Source organism: Myodes glareolus, chromosome 2, assembly GCF_982192425.1.
Source record: "Myodes glareolus chromosome 2, mMyoGla1.1, whole genome shotgun sequence".
NCBI lineage: Eukaryota > Metazoa > Chordata > Mammalia > Rodentia > Cricetidae > Myodes > Myodes glareolus.
In genome coordinates this window covers 124,176,860-124,197,191 of record NC_142027.1, presented here as the reverse complement: position 1 = coordinate 124,197,191, position 20,332 = coordinate 124,176,860, and the positions used below count along the sequence as shown (strand labels likewise).

The window sequence follows — 20,332 nt, the reverse complement described above, 5'->3', positions numbered from 1 at the left end:
GTGTCTCCCAGATACTAAGAAAATGTGCTCCCTGGACAGTGGTGGTACACACCCTTAATCCCAGCACTTAGGAGGCAGAGGCAGGCAGACCTCTGAGTTTGAGGCCAGCCTGGTCTACAGAGTGAGTTTCAGAACAGCCAGGGCTACACAGAGAAGCCCTGTCTCGAAAAACCAAAAAAAAGAAAGAAAAGAAAAGAAGAAAGAGGATGTGCTGTGACATTTTCTAGGGGTGGGTCACAGTTCTCTTTTCTTTTTATCAAAAATATTTATTTTTTAACGTATATTATGTGTATATTTGTAAGTGCATTGTATGTCTGGTGTCTGTGGAAGCCAGAGAGAGGCCATCCAATCTCCTAAACTGTAGTAACAGGCTGTTTAAGCCACTGCATGGATCTTGTAAACTTAACTGGTCCTCTGCAGGAACAGCAGCTATTGCTCTTTCGTCGCTGAGCCACAGCTTTCATCTGACATAATCCAAAGCCTGAGCCCTGAAGGTGTGGTAGAAAGCAATGAAAAGTTCTGCCAGGCGTTCAGCAGGAAGCTTTCCTTGTATATCAAGCTTTTAGGCTTACTTAATATCTTGCTCCGACCCCTCTTTAAATACTTGAGCTTCCATAACTGGGTACATCTCTGCTACTCATGTGTTCTTTCTGAGGAAGTTTGGAGAAGGAACAGGGCTGTGACCTGCCATCAGAGAGATGCTCCTCAACACCCATATGAACTAAAGTACCTTACTCTCTCAAGCCCTCAGAAGGACCTGCCTCGGAGAGGCCAGCACTGGCCCAAAGCAGATGGTCTGAAGGTAGAGCTGGGTCATGGGAAGAGTTCTTTAAAGAGGAAGGCGTGTGTGTGTGTCAGACACAGGGCAAAGGGGGGTGGACGTCTCAAGACTGGTCTCAAAGCCCCTATTAGTGCTATCTTTAACTGTAAGAGTATGCCTCAAAATTCTTCTAGAATTAGTTACTGGGGAGATGACTCAGTGGACCCAAGTTCAGTTCCCAGCACCCATATCAGGCAGCTCACAGAAACCTATAGCTACAGTTCCAGAAGATCTAAAGCCCTCTTCTGGCCTCCGTGGGTACCCACACATAAATCTCTCTGTCTCTCACACACACAAATTTAAAAATAAAATTTAAAAAGTTCTGTACGGTAAGTTGAAAGCACTCACAGACCAGGCTAATAACCGGCAACATGAGTTCTCTGGTGGCACAGCCATCATAGTAGTTCAGTTTCCCAGGTGCTGTACCAGCAGCCCCTCCAAGCAGCTGAGAAGAATCACCTCAGATGACTTGAGATGGGCTAGTGGTGACTGAGAACAAAAGAAGTGGGCCAAGACCTGGTTAAAAAAAAAAAAAAAAGTGCCTGGTTTCCATAGTCAATTGATGTTAGTCTAGGCTGTCTTTGAATTCACAGTCCTCTGCCTCTATCTCTCGAGTATTGGGATTAAAGATTTATGCCAACACACCTACTAATGTGCCTTTTAAATGTTTAATTATGAGAAACTTTAAGGGTAAGCAAGAGCCCAAAGTATTCATGTCTGATCATCCATTGCAGCGTGTCCTCGAAGCCTGAATATTGTCATGCTCCGCTCTCTCCGTATGCTCTAAAGAAATCCTAGAGTGACTGTTTGGTCAGGCTTCTCCTGTAATGGATCAACCAAGGGTTCTTGAGTCTGGAATGATTGGGTCTCACTTTTACTTTCTGAAGACCTACTGACTCTCTCCTCTTTGTCTTGCTTTCCAGTGGGAAATTAGTGTCTCCAAAGTGGAAAAACTTCAAGGGCCTGAAGCTCCAGTGGCGGGACAAGATCCGACTCAACAACGCTATCTGGCGGGCATGGTACATGCAGTGTAAGTGTGTTGCCAGCCTGGCAGTAGGTGTGCTATGCCACAAGGGCCCTTAATTCTGTGGGATCAGAGCTCTGCATCTTGGAGGCCCGAGTACCTCGGATCTATAGCCTGCTCTTAAAAGATGTTTGCAGCAAAATATTTCCTTAGCAGTCTGTGTTAGGAAACCAAGTGATAATACATCCTAGGAACATTCACCAGCCATCAGGCAGAGTCAGCCAACAGAGCCCAGAGTCTGAAGGAACAGACATATGAGACCCTGACCATAGTGTGTAGTACATGCGGAGTTCTTGTACCCTAAGGAGTGAGGGATTCTTTTCAGGAGAGTTGGGAGAATGTAGTCAAAAGGTGACACCTGAAGAGCCAAAGAGCGCTTCTGTTTCTGGCAGGTTAAGAAGACATGAAAGCTACTGTAGAGCCCTTATTCCTGGCCTAACTTGAGGATGGGAGGATGTGGGTTTGAGGAGAGGGCTGGACTTTCCTACTCACTAGCTGCCTTTGTATTGATGAGCAGCTTCATTTCTTACTTAGATAATACTGACGTCCTATGCCTTGGGCCTGCATGCTTTTAGTTCTCAGCTCTGCATTTCTCCGGTGTGTAGCAGTTTGGGTGGAGCTCCTTCAGGGGTCTTGGTGTAGTTACAACATCTCTCTTCTCCCCAACCAGACTTGGAGAAACGCAAGAATCCTGTGTGCCACTTTGTCACTCCGCTAGATGGCTCTGTTGATGTCGATGAGCACCGCCGGCCAGAGGTACTTAACCAGCAAGTGGCTGAGCAGAGGGTGTGGAAAAGGAAGGCTGCCTTCATTTCTCGAAAAACAACCCACCAAAGGACCAAGTTCTCCAGGAGAAACCGCAGGGAATAGAGGAGCCTGTGCTGTGCTAGTAGTTGACATGACCTTGAGAAGGAACAGTGGCCTCCAGAAGATTCTGTCCTTAGACAGACTGACCTTATAGGGCTTCAGTCTCTGCTTTCACTTAAAATTGGCGTTTCTTCTGAGGGTTACTCAGGGAAAGCTGACTCTGTAGCAGATGAAGAAGGCACACACTCATGCTCTGGGTCATCCCTAGTACCACAAGCAAAACAACCTCTCCAGAAATGTCAGAGAGAACTCAGTGTCCTGCAGCTCACACTGCAGGTGCAGCCCAGCTGGGACAGTACTCTCCTAGCATGCACCAAGCCCTGACTGCTGTCTCCAGTACCACATAAACTGAGCATGGTGTCAGAAGCCTGGAATTCCAGCTTGCGGGAGGTAAAGGAGGGAAATCAGAAGTTTACGGTCATTCTTGATATACAGGGAGTTTGAGGCCAACCTGAGCTACATGAGACCCTATTTTGGGGCGGGACGGGACGGGACAAACAAACAAAACCCTTAAGATTGGGGATGAAAAGAGGTTGAAGAAAAAGTGGCTTATTCTTTTTATATTTTGTTTTATTATTTTGGTACTAAGGATAGAATCCAGGGCCTCTTACATGCCAGGCAAGTGTTTAACAATTGAGATACACCTCCTGCACCAAAAAACTAATTAAAAAATTTTAAATTAGATTTATTTATTTGTGTGTGTGTGTGTGTGTGTGTGTGTGTGTGTGTGTGTGTCACAGCATTTGTGTAGAGGTCAGAGGACAACTTCTGAGAGTTCTTACTTTTCATCATGTGAATCCCAAGGATTGAATTCAGGTCATCAGTCTTGACAGCAGGGGCCTTTACCCACTGAACCATCTCACCAGCCCTGATTTTCAGTCTCTGAGAGCATGGTAAATGCTGCTGGAGAGGGGTATTGGTAGACCATGTGTGAGTTTCCTTAGTATCTTCAGGCAAGGAGGAATGCTCTCTGCCTTCTGAGTGCTGTGTGAGTACCCTGTACCCAGTGCAGAGTCACCCTTGGTGTCATGGGTGTTAAGCAAAGGTACATTTTTAGCTAGAGTTCAGCTGTAGCTCAGAAGAGAAGAGATGCCCAGCGAGAGAACCTTCTGAGGCGGTTTCAGTAATGGGTACTGGGTGGTCATGGGCTGGGATTTGATCATCATCCAAGACCTGATTTTCATTTTGGCCTCTCGGTTATAGGCCATCACCACAGAGGGCAAATACTGGAAAAGTCGCATTGAGATTGTGATCCGGGAATATCACAAGTGGAGAACCTACTTCAAGAAAAGGGTAGATATTGGCAAGGGGCTCTCAAAAGAACATGTTCTAGAAGCTCTGGGGCAGGGTTGGGGCTGGGTAGGCAGGAGGTGGAACTGTATTCAGAATGTAGTCTGAGGCCCTAGACTCCACAGCTACCCCACTGTCACGGAACATGATGTGGGAATATTGTACTCAACACCAAACAGTGACTGTGGTTTCCTCAGCCATGAATAGGGTTAATTTCTTCTTCGGGCCCACATTCATGGGATGGTGGCCAGCAGAATCCCATTCCCCAACTCGCTTTCCATATAGTTCACTCACATGTAAGGAGGGGAAGTTGGGGCATTCCAGGGGTCTTGGTGGCTGCCTCACCTGTTCCCTTTGCCCACAGCTCCAACAACACAAGGATGAGGACCTCTCTAGTCTGGCCCAGGTGAGTGAGCTTGAGAGCCCTGCATCTTGTCAGATGCAGCAGTGACTTCTGTGCCCCAAGAGAGTCCTGTAGTAGAAGGCCAGACTCAGGAACAGCTCCTTCTCACATGGAGGTCCTGCAGGTGGCCAAGAAAACAGGCACACTCTCTGCTGGGTAGGCTAAGGGAATAGCCTTTGCCTCTTACGAAGCATGCTCCTTTCATGCATGCCAGGACTAAGGATAATAAATCCAACTGCTTTGAGTCTTCTTCCCCTGTTGGCTAGGATGATGACATGCTATATTGGCATAAACATGGAGATGGCTGGAAAACCCCAGTCCCCATGGAGGAGGACTCACTGCTGGACACAGATATGCTCATGTCAGAATTCAGTGACACCCTCTTCTCCACACTTTCTTCACACCAACCGGTGGCCTGGCCCAACCCACGAGAAATAGGTAACTAGTCTCTGTCCTTGGACAACTGGATTCCTTCTCTGAAGATTCCTCTAAGCCAGGCTTTAATCAGGGCACCTCTGAGCTGTTGCTTGGCACTTATTTAGGCTACGCAAGGGAAAAGAGAAGGATTGCCCAAGCGCCTTGTCTGGGGTCCTGTGCAGTTGCATGGGAAGAGACTAGAAATGGAGTCTTACAGGGGTGACCACTGTTCTTTTAGTCCCACTGTGAGAAAACAGCAGGCTCTGATCTGAACCCGTCTGTGTTTCTGATACTGTTCTTGTAGTGCAGGATGTGTCCGGTGAGTACTACACTCATGACATCCCACCTGGAGACCATCAGTCTTGTAGGTCCTCAGGGCAGAGCCACAGATGGAAAGTGAGAGCAGGGCCAGAGGACTGTGGGGACGTAGAGTGGGGTGGAAAGTTGGGGTTACTCCTAGCTTCATGGTGATCCCAGTACTGCCTGTCTTTTCTCTCTCCTGAGGGTAGAGAGGGCATAGCTATCACAAACACCTAAGAATGTAGAAATCTCAGTCAACTTCCTAGAGTTCTTCAAAGGTTCTAGAATGGCTAGCCAGGAGGATCTGTTCCAGAACTAATTGTTTATTTTCCTTTGACCTTATTTGAGGTAAAAATCATTCCCTTCTCTAACTTGTAATTCTTGCAGCACATTTGGGAAATGCAGACATGATCCAGCCAGGCCTGATCCCTTTGCAACCCAACCTGGACTTCATGGACACCTTTGAGCCTTTCCAGGGTGAGAGTAGCTCTTGCCCCTCCCGTATCAGACTGGTGCCCCTTTTGTAGAGAGGACATTAGAAATGGGTGTAAAGGAAAGGGTTGGAATTTTTCAAAACTGAAATTTTTTCTGATAGTAACTGCAAAGCCTGGAAAAGCTTTCTGAGACATTTGAAGGGAGTTGACATTCTCAGAGAGAGTGTTCGTGTTTTATTCCTGCTGGGAGCACCGCCTGGGCCTTGACTGTGGGCAGTTCCTTATGTAGACAGCAGGGAGCGCTGTGACACAGCCACTTCCCAGTAAAGTTCCTGCGGCTCGGTCAGCTCCTTGAGCTCTGCCGTTCTCCAGGCCCGAAACACTTGGTATTAAAAATTATCTTTAGGAGGGGTAGGGTGGGAGTCAGGCCTCTGTTTATGTGCCATAATTCCAGAAAATGGTAAGCTCATGAACTTAAAGACTCCCATGTTCTTTTTCAGATCTCTTCTCTTCCAGCCGATCCATTTTTGGCTCCATGCTGCCTACACCTCCGTCAGTACCTGCCCCAGACCCCAGCAGCCCACCTTCTCAGGTAGAGGAAGCTGGGGGAGCAGGCATGGCAGATACAGGGCTATCATTAGACTTTACAGCCAGAGCTAGGGTAATGCTGTGACCATAAACTGACAACACGCTGGGACCATTGCTGGATCCAGTACTGAATGCATGTGAATATGCAAAGAAATTGTGGAACCCTCTTTGAAAGCATCCTTAGCTCCCCACAAGGTGGGAGATTGTACCAACAAAGTCATTTTCCTAAGGCCCCACATGATGTTTGTCCAGACAGCTCTTTTATTTCCTTCTCTCTCTGTCTCTCTGTCTCTGTCTCTGTCTCTGTCTCTCTCTCTCTCTCTCTCTCTCTTTCTCTCTCTCTCTTATGTTCATTGGTGTTTTGCTTGCATGTATGCCTGTGTGAAGATGTCAGGTCCCTGGAACTAGAGTTACAGTTGTGAGCTGCCATGTGGGTTCTAGGAATTGAACCTGGGTCCTCTTGAAGACTAACTAGTGCTTTTTAACCCTTGAACCATCTCTCCAGTTCCCAGCCAGCTCTTTTCTAAGACAAGATTAGTTATAGAAGAAAAAAATGGATCACTAATACAAATATATTGTGTAAACTGGAGGGTGGTGGTGCACACCTTTAATCTCGGGAGGCAGAGGCAGGTGGAGCTCTGTGAGTTCGAGGCCAGCCTGGTTTACAGAGTTCCAGGACACACAAAGCAACACACAGAGAAACCCTGTCTTGAAAACAACAACAATAAAAAGTATATGGTTTTTATTTTTATGTAATTAATTAAAGGTAATTACAGGTGTTAGGGCTACAGAGCTGAGTAAGGCATAGTTCTTTGCCCTGGGGGAGCTCTCAAGTTGGTGATATATTCAGTTAGTCATCCAGTAACCTGGCACCTTCCTCACCTAGCTCAGATAATTGTTTCTTCTGTAGAGACTTGAGATCTGCACAGGTGATTCCTCATGGCTTTTCTACTCAGGAAGAGCTAGCCTGACTGGAAGTTGATACTTGAAGCTGTCCTGGGGGAACCCCTGAGCAGCTGTGGTCTAGGCTGCTTCTACTGTGTAACAGAAGATGGCAGAGACTGAGGGCAGACCTGGACCAGACTCTGGAAACCAGATACCCCTAGGCTTCTGTCCAGCTTTGTCTGAGCTCTGTGTTATCCTTAGTTCCTAATGGAAACAAGACCCCTGCTGACACCCATGGAACACAGCTCCGTTTCTCCAGCAGATCAGTGTGCTGGGCATGAGACATAGCTCTTTTGTCCCTTGGTCCCTTCATCTCCTTGTCCACAGTTAGTCTTTGTGTTATGTAGTGCTAAACGGTGAGAGCTAATCATCCAATCGTATCTTTGTTTCTTCGTGTTTCTTTCTTCCTCAGGGGAACATCTTGCCAAATACAGCTCTTCCCACTGTGAACCTGCCCAGTAGCCTCATTGAATCTTCTGCAGCCCCCTCCCTGAATCCCTCAGATGGGCAGGGTTGTGAACACACCTCCCAGACTGTGGACCCATTTATTCAACCTGCAGACTTTGGTCCCTCTGAGCCACCACTGAGTGTCCCACAGCCCTTCCTCCCTGTCTTAACTATGACCTTACTTTCCCCTGGCCCTGCCCCAGCACCTGTCCCAGCTGCATTGCCCTTAGTCTCCGCTCCTGCCTCTACTCTGAGCCCTTCAACTCCACCAGCTTTCCTGCAGCCTCAGAAGTTTGCTGGAGTCAGCAAATCAACCCCTGTAATTACCCACACAGCCTCTACTACTCTTACCCATGATGCTTCTGCTACCACCTTCAGCCAGAGCCAGGGTCTTGTTATCACAGCACACCACCCAGCCCCCTCGTCATCCCCTTGTGGTCTGGCACTGTCACCTGTACCCCAGCCACCAGTTGTGGGAGCTCCCCAGCCTCATTTAACTTTTATACACCCCAAGCCTGTGTCCTTGACTGGAATAAGACCCAAGCAACCCCCCAAAATAGTGCCTGCTCCCAAACCTGAGCCTGTGTCCTTGGTATTGAAGAATGCCTGCATTGCTCCAGGTGAGTTGGATTAGGGTTACAGCCCGCCAAGGAGTAATGTTTTCCTTACTCAAAGGCTTTACATTTGTGACACCTCCCCCCCACATTTAGACGGAACAGAACAGTATGGTAGTTCATATTGCACTCTTGCTTTCTATTCTATATGTTTAAACATTAGTCTAGTGTTATCTGGGTGTCGTGACAAGTGCATGTAAACCCAACATTTGAGAGGTTGAGGCAAGAAGATTTTGGACTTGAGGCCAGTCTGCGTTACATAGTAAGTCCCAGGCCAGCCAAGGCTATATAATGAAACCTTATTTAAAGAAACTAAAATTGGGCTGGTGAGATGGCTCAGTAAGTAAAGACATTTGCTGCTAAGCCTGACAACCTGAGTCTGATCCCCAAGATCCACATGGTGGAAGGTGAGAATCAGTTTCCATAAGTGTCCTCTGACTTCCACACATATACACATCACACAAAATGAATAAAATATAATTTGAAATCTAAAGGAAATAAAAATAAGAATTAGACTTGAAAATGTGGTTTGAGAATACATAGTCATGGTCATCTCTTTTTAGGGGCTATAGTAGGACTCAAGTAAAAGGTACAAAAATAATGCAGATGCCTTGATGCCCTGGTTTTCCTGGCCGTCTGCAGCTCAGCAGTTTTGTTAGTAGTAGCTGGGCCTCTGTAGGATCAGACCCTCACTTTCAGCTCTCTTCCTTCCTACAGCTGCCTTCTCAGGCCAACCACAAAAGGTGATCATGACATCAGCCCCTCTGAAGAGAGAAGGGATTCTGGCATCTACTGTGTCCCCATCCAGTGTGGTCATTGCTTCTGCTGCTATCACCAGGGTAAGGAGATCTAGCCTAGGCAGGCCTCTAGTGTCCTCACCTCTAGAGTGGCTTTCAGCCAATGTAACTGCTCTGCTCTGCAGCAGTGGTACATGACCTCCCTCATGGGTCTCCACAGGCTTCTGGAGTCACAGAGTTCCTCAGCCACAGTACAAGTAGCCAGCCTACCCCTGTCTCTCGGCTCTTCTCTCCAAGTACAGTGCAAGACTCTCTGGTGAAGGGCGAGCAGGTCCCACTGCATGGGGGTAGTCCTCAAGTCCCTGCCACAGGCTCTAGTAAGTATTTTCCTGAGTGGGGTGCTTCGGGCTTTATGGAGGAAATAAACAGCTTGCTCCTGATGGGGAGGCCATTCACAGCGTCCATAATCAAGCCTGGCCTACAGAACTTCAGTCTGGGGAAATATTACTGGGCATCAGAGTAGTGTAGCCATACCAGCAGAACAGGCACAAGGGGCGGCAGTTGTGTCCCAGCAGGGGCAGCTAGCACATTCAGGAAACCACGCTCAGAAGGCCTGGCTCAGAGCTGCCAGTCACATCCAGAAAGGGACTGAAGATTCTTGTCAGCAATCTAGAAAACTTGAGCCTGGGACTGCTGTAGCTGTGAACCAGCAGCAGGCTCGTCACCACACCACCTCTCCTAGTTTCTAAACCACTGCAGATCTGCGGTCATTTTCATATCGTACAGCTCGGGGCAGTCAAGTCAGGACTGGTTTTGCCTGGTGACTTGGAGAGTCAGAAGTAGGGACTAGAGGTCCTACGACATCAGTATTGGATTCCTTCTGGTGCATACTGGGAAAGGAACTAGAATATCTATGCACATCCCAGGCAAGCAGTCTGTCACTGTGCTGCACCTTAATGCCTTCTCTTTGCTAAAACCATGGTTGTGTCTGAGCATTTTACCGGGGAAGACATGATACAGAGGGGTTTCTGGCTGAGAGGGGTGGACTTGTTCAAGGGCAGGTTTTGAAGACTGGGACTCTTCAGTCTGGAAAGACACAGACTCGAGACAGGAGTCAAGTTTCTCAAATTATCCAGGAAAGGGAAGCCGGTCGTGGCCTGTAGAACTGAAGAATGCAACATTTAGAGCTGTGCACTGAAGTGAAACCTGGTGATCTAGGAGAAAATAGATTAACTGGAAGCATCTGTTAGAATAAAGTAAAACGGGCCTAGGAAATGGCTTCCAAGGGACATCAGTAAGTGGGACATGAGCCTGAGTGGGTCACAGCAATACTCTGGTGTATTCCGTGTGGGTCAAAAAGTGGTAGTACTTTTTATTTAACATTTTCAGAGTGGGTGAGATAAAGAGTAAGAAAATATCTATGTAGAATTTAAAGAGCAGAAATAAAGCAGAGTCCAGTGAACTGAGCACATGGATTAAGAGCTATTGCCTTACAAACCTGTAAGGGCCCTGGGCTACCTTGAGGTGGCATTTTAAGGATTGGGTTAGCAGTTCAATTCCTCCTCTGAGCAATTGCAGACACCTAGGATGGAGTAGCATTCATGTCATATCCCACATCTAACTTGCCTGCCTTATGGGTTGCTTTGGAAACAAGAAATCCCCTTTGGGATATGGGCAAGGGTTTCTTCAATATTTTCTCTGGGGTAGCCATAGAAAGTTAAAAATGGACTTCTAAGCCTAAGGGCTTGCAGGGGGTCCCTCTAATTGGTGAGGACTGCCGTGGGGACAGGACAGGGAAACCTCACTCCTTATTTTTCCAGTTCCCTTCTCAAGTGTTTTCCTGTTAAGAGAATTCCCCCCCCCCTCAGGCCGTGACTGCCCCAACTCAGGACACGCCTCTCCATGCCCATCAGAGCAAAGTCCCAGTCCTCAGTCTCCCCAGAACAACTGCTCAGGGAAATCTACAGACCCCAAAAATGTGGCTGCATTAAAGGTACAGTTTATTTCTCTTGAGCCTTGTTTGCCTTGGTGGGATGGGGCGGAAGAAAACATCAGGAAAGGAGAGCCACAGATCTAGCTGGTGTTGCAAACCCAGAACCACTAAGATTAAATTAACTCCGACCATTTCCCATCCCACTACAAGCCCATGACGATTAGGGCCTATTCAGAGCTCTGGGTGGGCATTCTGGGCCCAAGAACCAACAGCAAGTTCTTATGACATGGTAGGGGTGCATGCAACCTTGGCCACTCCAGCTGCAGGGAGGAAGCAGGATTGTAGGCACTAGGTTGTAGAGAAGCAGTAAGTCTGGCTGCCAGGGGCCAGAGCACATACTGCTTTCTAGCCCGTGAGTCCTGCCCACTCCCTGATGGCTCCTCTTAGAGCTTTTTGGCCATTTGCCTCTCCTTCTGCATAGTTTTCTGGCCTGGCTTGTCATGTGCCCCGAGACACTAGTCTCTCTCTAGCCTCTCAGCATTATGTTGTGCAGTAAAGAGGAACAAGGCCTGGCCTATGTCTCAGTGACCAGTTGATTCTCCAATAGAACCGGCAGAAGCACATCTCAGCCGAACAGAAAAGGCGTTTTAATATCAGGATGGGTTTTAACACCCTGAACAGTTTGATCTCCAATAATTCCAAGCAGGTAAGTTGCTTGAGAGTGTCCTGGAGGCGTGATAGGGCACCTTTCCTGTGTGCCACTGGCCAGCTAGGTACTGCCCCCTGTGCCTCCTGTCCTCTACAGACTAGCCATGCCATCACACTGCAGAAGACCATGGAGTACATCACCAAGCTGCAGCAGGAGCGGATGCAGATGCAAGAAGAGGCCCGGAGGCTTCGGGAAGAAATTGAGGAGCTCAACACCACCATCATGTGAGGTTCCATTCGAGTGTTCTACCCCATGCATTTCCATGTCTGAAAGCAGAGGGGACCCTTTGTGGCCTTTGCTACCTGTATTACAGCAGTTTAGCTTCTTGTCCTCCCACAGGCCTCTGCCTGTATCAGGCTGTGTCCTGCCTGTCTGCCTCCTCTACAGTCACCTACCCCAAAGCATCCCCTGACTACTGTTGTTTCAGCTCCTGCCAGCAGCTGCTACCTGCCACAGGAGTCCCTGTCAACTGCCGCCAGTCTGACCACATGAAAGACATGTTTGATGAATATGTGAGAAGTAGGGTCCAGCAGAATTGGAAATTCTGGATCGTATCCTTTGGTTTTCCTTGCTCTTCCGTTCCCCAGGCAGCACACTGAAACAGTGGACAGGCTCTCGGGCACCCTTGGAGAAAGACAGTTGTCAGAGTTCAGGACTAGCAATGCTATTTTCTGTCTCAGGGAGAGAAGACTCTAGACCGGCCCTAGGGGCTGGAGAGACCACATCCAAGAGGCTTTGCAGGAAGGGGCAGGGAGGTAGATGGTCTGCTTTACTCTCCAAACCTTGGTAAACAAAAGTAGCTCGAAAACTGGAAAGACAGCAAGGTGAGAAGGAGGGGACCTTCTGATAACCAGTGACAGAAGTGAGCCCTACCTGCTGTGACCTTGGAAAGAAACCAGGGCTTACTGAGTTCCTGAGAGGCCAGACCCTCATACGGTGGTGTGGTTTGTTTCTTCTTCTCTTCTTATTTGTGGGGGTTTTTAGTTATGTGTGTGTGTACACGCGAGTGTGTGTGTAGTACAAGTACCTGCAGAGTCCAAAGAGGGCACTGGGTCCATTGGAGCTGGAGGCTTAGGCTGTTGTGAGCCTCTTAACACAATCCCTGGGAACTGAACTTGAGCCCTTTGCAAGAGCAGTACACATACTCTTAACTGCCAAACCATATAGTTCTTTGTTTTGTTTTTTGAGAGAAGAGTCTTTGGTGCCCAGGGTGGTCTTGAACTCCTGAGCTCAAACAATCCTCCTGCCCCAGCTCTCCAAATAGCTATAGGTAGGGTTTGAAGCCTGTCCCCTCAGATTTTTCTCTGCCTTTGTGTCCCCTGGTCTTGAGTATCACAGTAAAGCATGTCCACCCAGGTGCCAGGACCTGTCTTCTGGACAAAGCTGCTCTGATCTCAGCCTTTGAGATGGCAGCATTGCTGTTACAGGATGGCTGCTGCCCATCTGTTTCCCAGCAGCCCTGCTCTGAACATAGTCAACTTATGTGACAGGTCACCTACAACATAGGCCAGTCCCTGGAAACACAGTTGTATGGAAAGAAGGATAGTGTGGTGAAGGTAGAGTGAGTGAGTGTGTGTGTGTGTGTGTGTGTGTGTGTCCTGCACTTCAGAAGCCAAGTTTGTTTATATTTTGTTTGCTTGTTTGTTTTTGAGACTGTTTCAATTGTAGTGTAGGCTGATCTAGGACTTGCTTTGCAGTACAGTATCCTCTTCCTCTTAAGTGTACCACCATGCCTGTGTGTTTGTACTACTTTTGTTACTGTTGAGAATGAGACTCAAGGCTTCACATATACTGTCTAGGTCAGGACTCTATCAGTGAGCCTAAGAGCCTGACTTGAGATGGCTGACAGCACACCTCTTCCCCAGCTTGCTTTGCTATCTTATTCTACCATTAGTAGAGCCTGGTCACATACGGAATGTGTCAGAAGTGCTTCAGTAAAATGCTACTTTCCTCATTTTTAGGCTAAAGTGGGTACTATAGGCATCAGACTTCAAGAAAAACATTTCTATCTCTACTGGACCCATCCTGTAATCCTTTGGGAGCTCTACAGGAAGTGGCGAACTTGAAGGCTGTGCACAGCATGAGTGTCAGGCTCCAGCTTCAGACAGACACTTTGCTTTTGAGTGTTGTGTGCCTCTCATGTTCCTGTCATGTCTCCTCTCTTTCCACACAACTGTCTCCTGTAACTGGCTAACCTATGGTCTCATGTTCACCTCATTGTTTACCCCTGTACCAGGCTAAAGAAACTGTCTTCTGTCTCCTCAAAGGTCAGTCATAGTAAGAGCAAACCACTGAATCGCATGGTGGGCACACCTTGCCTGACAGTAACTGACCTGTCCCTTCCTCTCTCTGATCAGTTTTCTGTAGGTAATTATTTGCCTGAGCTTGCCTTCCTCATCTGTGTGCTCCTTAGCCCTCCTCAGTGCTCACCTTTTCCTTAACACAGTCCTGCAGTTCAGCATGATCATCAAGCCACTGTTCGAGTCCTTCAAGGGAGTGGTGTCTACCAGCAGCTTGGATGAGTTTCACCGGACGACGCTTTCCTGGCTGGACCAGCACTGTTCTTTGCCTGTCCTAAGGCCAAGTGAGTCTGGAATGCCAGAGTTTGGTATTTCATACTGGTTCAGAAGGGAGAAGAACCCTTATGTGGGCAGTGCTAGAACAGTTTAAACTCTGCTGCACAAAGCCAGGCCAGAGGCACGAGGACAACACTGAAGGGATCCTAGAACCAGAAAAGCTTTAGGAGCCAGCCTGGGTCCCTGAGCTCCTCTCAGAAGACCTGCAGTCAGTCACATCCAACTTACATTTATTGAATATTTGTTATTTGTCAGACTCTGTTTTAGGTAAATTTTGTGCATTCTTACTTAATTTCTTATTTAGTTTTAAAACTACAACCATATATTAAAGTTACAGAAGTTCAGTATTAGAGCAAGAACAACACTCTGGCAGCAGGACCAGCCTAGAATCCTTGGACTACTTGCAGCCCCTGCTAGGATCTGCATAGGTAGGGTGTGAGATTGGGTCTCAGAATGGGGCCCCGTCATGTTCCCCATAGTTGAACTCTGGCCATCATCCTTAATGCTTGGGAATCACTAAATAGGGTTGCATGTGTGTGAAGTTTGCATCCCGTCATTCTGAGTCTTGTGCCCCAGGCTAATTACTGCCTCCTCTCTTTTGCAGTGGTGCTGAGTACCCTCCGGCAGCTGAGCACCACCACCTCCATCCTGACAGACCCATCCCAGCTGCCAGAGCAGGCGTCAAAGGCTGTTTCCAGGATTGGCAAGAGATTGGGGGAATCCTAAGATTAGTTGGCATGTGGCTGCATGAGATGCCTGAAGACCCCCCTGTACCCTTCCTGATGCACAGCCTCAGGGCTGCCCTTAACTCCTGGGGCTCACTGCACCTATCAGGACGATGCTGTGCTCAGGTCTGAAGCAGGCTGGGGCCTGCCCTCAGCAGTATCCCATCTTGGGAACCTAGCTGTGTCCTCTCACTCAGTGACTCAATCACAGTCCTCCCTGCATTTGGCGGGGGGGCCCAGACAAAGGGAAACATCAGCTGTTCTGCTCCTGCCCTCCTGGTGGCCTACTGGGGTTCAGGGCTAGCAAGTGCAAGACAAGAGACTAAGCCTATTCCTGCAGGTGGGATCATCCGGCGTCCCTCAGAATCCCTTTCTTGAGACTTAGAGACTTGGCCCTGGCACATCATTATCCACTTGTGCTCCTCTGGCAACCCCTGCACACTTTTGACCTCTGTAGCAGCAGTGATTCTTCCTCTCCATCTCCTGCCGGCAGCACCTGACCCTCTGGGCTACTGCTCTGACCTCTGCAGAAAGGAATGTGCCTCCTCCCTGGTGTATCCTGTTGAAGGGAAAATCTCCACCAACGCCTGAGCACACACGGAGAGTAATGGGTGTGGAGGCCAACTGGACAGGACAGCAGCACATGCAGTGCACTCGGAGACCCTCCAAGCAGTGTCATATCTATTATGTCTCAGTCCTACCTGGCATCACGGTCACCATGACGTTCCCAACATTGCCAGGGACTGGCCTAGAGCCTTAGCCTTGCCTCCCCTTCCATGCCTGTGTCCGCCCACTTGTACTCTGCAGTTATGGAGGAGGCAAGTACACTCCAGGACTGTCACCTTCTTTCTAGCATTTGAAAGGTCACACTCCACGATGCTGCTGTCATCCTGGTCATTTTATCTGACATTTGTCTGGGAGCTCCAAACCAGGACAGTTCTCAGACCAAAGATGTCATCCTACTAAAGAAGTCTGACCAACCTTGTGTGAGGAGGAAGAAACAGTTGACAGGCGGGATGCCAAGGAGTCAGCCGGTGAAGCTGTTTCCAGGCTAGATGGTAAAGAGCTGTGCTCAGATTTGAACCAGTGAAGCTTGGAGGGTGACGTGTGTCTGAAGGTTCAAGTGCCCTAGTGTGCGTGTTACAGTTGGTAGAGACAGGGAAAGGTTGGGGGAGAGGGCACTTGACCCTCATCCTTCTCCTTGCTGCCTCCAAGATGCCACAGGTGGTGAGGTACTCTCTCCAGCTCTCAGGGAGCCCAGTCAAGGGCACCTCTCGGGAAGAATGTGCTCTTTTCTCCTGCTGTGACACCTAGAGCAGGCAGCAGGCTTTCTTTTGAACTCTGTCCTCGCCCCTCCTCACCATGCTGCCTGTCCTGAGGGGACCACGTGAAGAGGGGAGCCCAGCATGTCCCCTGAAGTTCTGATTCATCGGAAGCTCCTGCTGATGCCCGAGGCCTGCCCTGGACTAACTAGGTGGAGAACAAAGAAAGGGTAGGGGCTGCTGGCTGTGCCACCGTTGATGCTATGAGCCCCTGACCACATGCTTGCTCCATTGTCTCATTCCTGTCCTGTTTGGGAATAGCTTGGTGGCCCTCCTCAGCTGACCCCAAAAAGCATGTTTACAGGTTGGAGGATGAGCACAAGGCACATGGGCTGAGCCTTGGAGTTTCCACCAGGCACCCCTTCCTTTCCCAAAAACATGGTGAAATCATTTTTCAGAAGATGCAGGCCACTATCATAGAAGGAAAAACTAAACCGCTGCTGTGAGGGCCTTGAGAAGCCCAGCCCTTCCTCTTCCCATGCCACGTGACATGGGACACACCATGGACTCCAGGTTTTCTCTGCCCTTGCTGGGGAGTAACCTTGTTTTTAAAACTCTGTGGGTATAAGATTGGCCTTTTGCTTCTCTTGCCTACCTCTCCACCATTTTGCTGAGTTAATCTCATCCTGTTCCATCAGACATTTAAGGCTGTTAGATTGTATAAAACTGGGATGAGAGGGGAGAGTGAGAGAATGTGCGTGCATGACTTTGTGTGTGTGTGTGTGTGTGTGTGTGTGTGTGTGTGTGTGTGTGTGTGTGTGTGTCCTGGTAGACTTTATTAGGTGCATTTTTTTTTTTTTTTTTAGTGACTCCATTTTCCTTTTCTTGGTGCTCACTTAGGCTATGGCTGTGAGGTCATGATGCTTTAAAGTCTCCAGGAATGATTCTACCTTAGAGATTTTCTTGTTTTGAAATCTTGCCTGATGAACCTGGCCAATCAGAGGGTCCTAGCCTTGACTTCTGTCCTGGACACCAAGGCCACTGTGCTCGGGATCTCCCTGGGTGCTGGCCACACTGTTGGACCAGGGCTTGTTTACAGTTCTTTCACTCCCATTCCTGTCCCCGCTCATGTGGTAGAAACTTCAGAATGTTGCCGCTTTGGAGACTAAGAATATCGGCCTAAAAGGATAACCCACAAAGCCACCTGGGAAATCTCTGCGAGGGTTTCCGTGAAATCTTCACAAGCCATCAGCGCATGTTCTGTCTGTTCTTTCACTATGAGTGGGTCCTGCAGAGGCAGGGTAGCTCTGGCTAAAGGGCTTCCTCAAAGTTAGCAGAAGGGTATGCACCAGTTGTCACCCTCGGGAAGAGGCTAGCCTTGCTCCAGTGGCTTTGCACAGCACAAAGGAAACACTGCAGCTTCAGAACTTGGTGTTGATGTACTGGGTCTTGTAAAAGAGACTGGAAGTGATCAGCTAGCACGGATTCTCATGTGACCCAACCATGAACCCTGGATGTTGTCAGTGTGCTCAGGACCTGTTACCCCCCAACATGCATACTTTAGAGATCAGTCCTCAGATCTATGCCCTGGTGAAGAGTGGCATCCCTGTAGATTCCTAGAGGGCATAGCATCTGTTTGCTGGTATAGTCCAGTGGCAGATGGCACTGTGACTGCCTGCTGGATCACCTGGCCTTGGCTCAGCCTCACCTCTGTTCACTTACTGACTCTTGTCTTCCTTCTACACTGTCAGAGATCTCTTTCTGTTCATTTTTTTTTTCTCGAGACAGGGTTTCTCTGTGTAGCTTTAGTGCCTGTCCTGGAACTAGCTCTTGTAGACCAGGTTGGCCTTGAACTCACAGAGATCCACCTGCCTCTGCCTCCCGAGTGCTGGGATTAAAGGCGAGCACCACCACTGCCCTGCTCCCTTTCTGTTCATTCTAACCTGGTTCCTCAAGGCTCTCAGTCCTACCTGAGGCATTCTGAGAGACCCTGGGTGTGTGGGGGGCTCTCCCTTTTCTCTCCTGAGGGTAGAAATGGCCTCTTAGACACCTAGAGACCAGGGCACAGTTGAAACCCGCCAGTGTGTGTGGAACTTGGTTTTAGTGCCATCATGTAGTCTGCTGACAAGGTGTGTGGACAGTGGTACAGGAATCGTCACCTGGAATGCCAGTGTTGCCAAGAAGTGCAACTTTGAGCTCAGTCCCTTGATGCTTTGTAGTGTTTCAGAGGACCTGTTTCTGGGTCTGTGCATGTCTGGAAGGAAAGGAAAAGTTAGGTTGCAATGGAAGAGCAGGAAGCTCAGGGCATGTGTGAAGTATGTTCCTCCAGCACACACCTTGCCTAGGATCTACTTAACAGGTTTTGAGATTTTTATTTGTTTTTTGATTTTCCCGGGAGGGTTTCTCTGTAGCTTTGGAGCCTGTCCTGGAACTCACTCTGTAGACCAGACTGGCTTTGAACTCACAGAGAGCCACCTGCCTCTGCCTCAAAAGTGCTGGGTTTAAAGGCATGTGCCACTACTGCCCGGCTAGGTGTTGTGATCTTAAGACCCATGGGCACCTGGTGGGAGACACCAGCAGTGTGAGAGAAGCCTTAGGAAACAGCCCTCACCCTGTGCCTCTTCAAATGTGGGCAAGAACAGGTCAGCTACCAGCTTTCTGAGGAATGGGCCCCCCTGTTCACTAGATAGGACTGACTGCTGTCAGAGCCTGCCAGACTCAACCTTCTGGGAGGAAAAGGGAACTTTCCATAATGAATGCTAACGTGTGTGTGCACGCACGCTTGCTCAAGCTTGTGTGTGTGCGCGTGTGTGCTTACTTCGTGGAATTTTATTTTTGTGAAATTCCTTTCCAGTTATTTAGCAGAATTCACCTATATCTTTCTGCCAATTTTGGTTCCACAATTATAACCCTGGGCATAGTGAATTTGGAATTCCTTTGGGATTTCTGATCTGGCATTCTCAAGAACTGAGATTGCGGAAGGGAGGGAGACACTGACATTTCCTAGTTTACATTCTGCAGGTTAAAAGGTCTCATGGCCTCAACTAGTCTGTGTCTCTCATAGAGGAACCCAGTATCCCACCCCCAGTATCTTGTCAGCTGGATCTTCACCCTATAAAGGGAAAGCAGGCTTGTTTGCCTGCTCTGTAATGCTCCAGCTGAAACAGCATGTTCTCCTTCAAATTCTTGAGCTTTCAGCTTCTGTGCACAGGCTGAGTGTCTGTCGTGTGCTTTGGTGATGGTGTAGGACTCCTTTCCTGGGTTAAGGTGGGCTTCACTTAAACCAGAGATCCTTGGGACTGCTCACCTGAGCTGGTCCTCTTGATGCCCTGCTGTTGACAAGCACGTTTCCACCAGCTGTACCCAACACTACAATGCATTTTTAAAACTATATTTGCATCTAAGACAATAAATACTTATTTTTTTTGGAAAGCTTGTTCTGTGTGACTTTCAATGCTACCCATCGAGCAGTGGGAGGAATGAAATAAGGAGATCAGAGCCATGTGATGTCCTGGCTGATTGGCTGACTGGCTCTCTGCTAGGAGTGGAGGGATATGGAGTGGGTGGGAGGGAGGCTTCTGGAGGTGTGCCCGTGAAGATGGTAGTCCTAGAAGCCTGCATGCAGAGAGAACTGGTGACAGACACTGGACATGCTGAGTGCTACCTACGAGCTCTTACACCCGAGGGTCTGGTAATTCATGAAGCTCTATGCCCATAATGTACATGACTGTTAGCATGGCCTACACTTTAGAAGGGTCCCAGTAGCTTCCTTTGCTAACTGTTGGCCCAGCACCCTAGGCAAAATACTGAAATGTTCACCAGTAGAGATGCCCTTTTGTCCAGGGCTGAGAAGGTTCTGATTGTCTCTTTAAATTGGAAGATCATCACACCATCTTCCCTAGTTGTTCACTTCACCCTGACTTCGCACCTGGACAGAGTGGCTAACAAGAGCCAGCCTCTGTGGGAACTACTGGCTTTTTTCATGAGGTAACGGCCTAGATCTAAATCTCTTTACCTGAAACTCTCTGAGCTAATATGCACTCTTATCTTCTCAAAATGCCACACCTCCAAGAAAAAAATTCATGGCACGGAGCAAGAGAACTGGAGTCCCTTCAGAGAAAGGTGAGTGGTTCACAGCTTGTTAGCTTGAAGGACCTTGGTTTCCACTGTGCTAACTGAGAGCTATCAGCTCTGATCTTTTCAAAGTTTTGAATTCATCTCTATGCATCTCTGGGGTTTTG

General features: G+C 48.5%; 1 protein-coding gene across 1 annotated transcript in view; it reads left to right on the top strand.

The window, feature by feature from the left end:
• Mlxip (MLX interacting protein) overlaps nucleotides 1-19,523 on the top strand; it is a 59,995-nt gene extending 40,472 nt beyond the window's left edge. The window contains exons 2-17 of the mRNA XM_048447166.3: nucleotides 1,744-1,850; nucleotides 2,515-2,600; nucleotides 3,915-4,004; nucleotides 4,366-4,407; nucleotides 4,671-4,842; nucleotides 5,509-5,598; nucleotides 6,056-6,147; nucleotides 7,501-8,155; nucleotides 8,867-8,988; nucleotides 9,107-9,263; nucleotides 10,755-10,879; nucleotides 11,427-11,525; nucleotides 11,625-11,752; nucleotides 11,956-12,079; nucleotides 13,983-14,112; nucleotides 14,709-19,523. Coding sequence (XP_048303123.2) covers nucleotides 1,744-1,850; nucleotides 2,515-2,600; nucleotides 3,915-4,004; nucleotides 4,366-4,407; nucleotides 4,671-4,842; nucleotides 5,509-5,598; nucleotides 6,056-6,147; nucleotides 7,501-8,155; nucleotides 8,867-8,988; nucleotides 9,107-9,263; nucleotides 10,755-10,879; nucleotides 11,427-11,525; nucleotides 11,625-11,752; nucleotides 11,956-12,079; nucleotides 13,983-14,112; nucleotides 14,709-14,830 — 2,341 coding nt within the window. The 3' untranslated portion in view covers nucleotides 14,831-19,523. The remainder of the gene's footprint in view (nucleotides 1-1,743; nucleotides 1,851-2,514; nucleotides 2,601-3,914; nucleotides 4,005-4,365; nucleotides 4,408-4,670; nucleotides 4,843-5,508; nucleotides 5,599-6,055; nucleotides 6,148-7,500; nucleotides 8,156-8,866; nucleotides 8,989-9,106; nucleotides 9,264-10,754; nucleotides 10,880-11,426; nucleotides 11,526-11,624; nucleotides 11,753-11,955; nucleotides 12,080-13,982; nucleotides 14,113-14,708) is intronic.
• The last annotated feature ends 809 nt before the right edge of the window (nucleotides 19,524-20,332 follow it).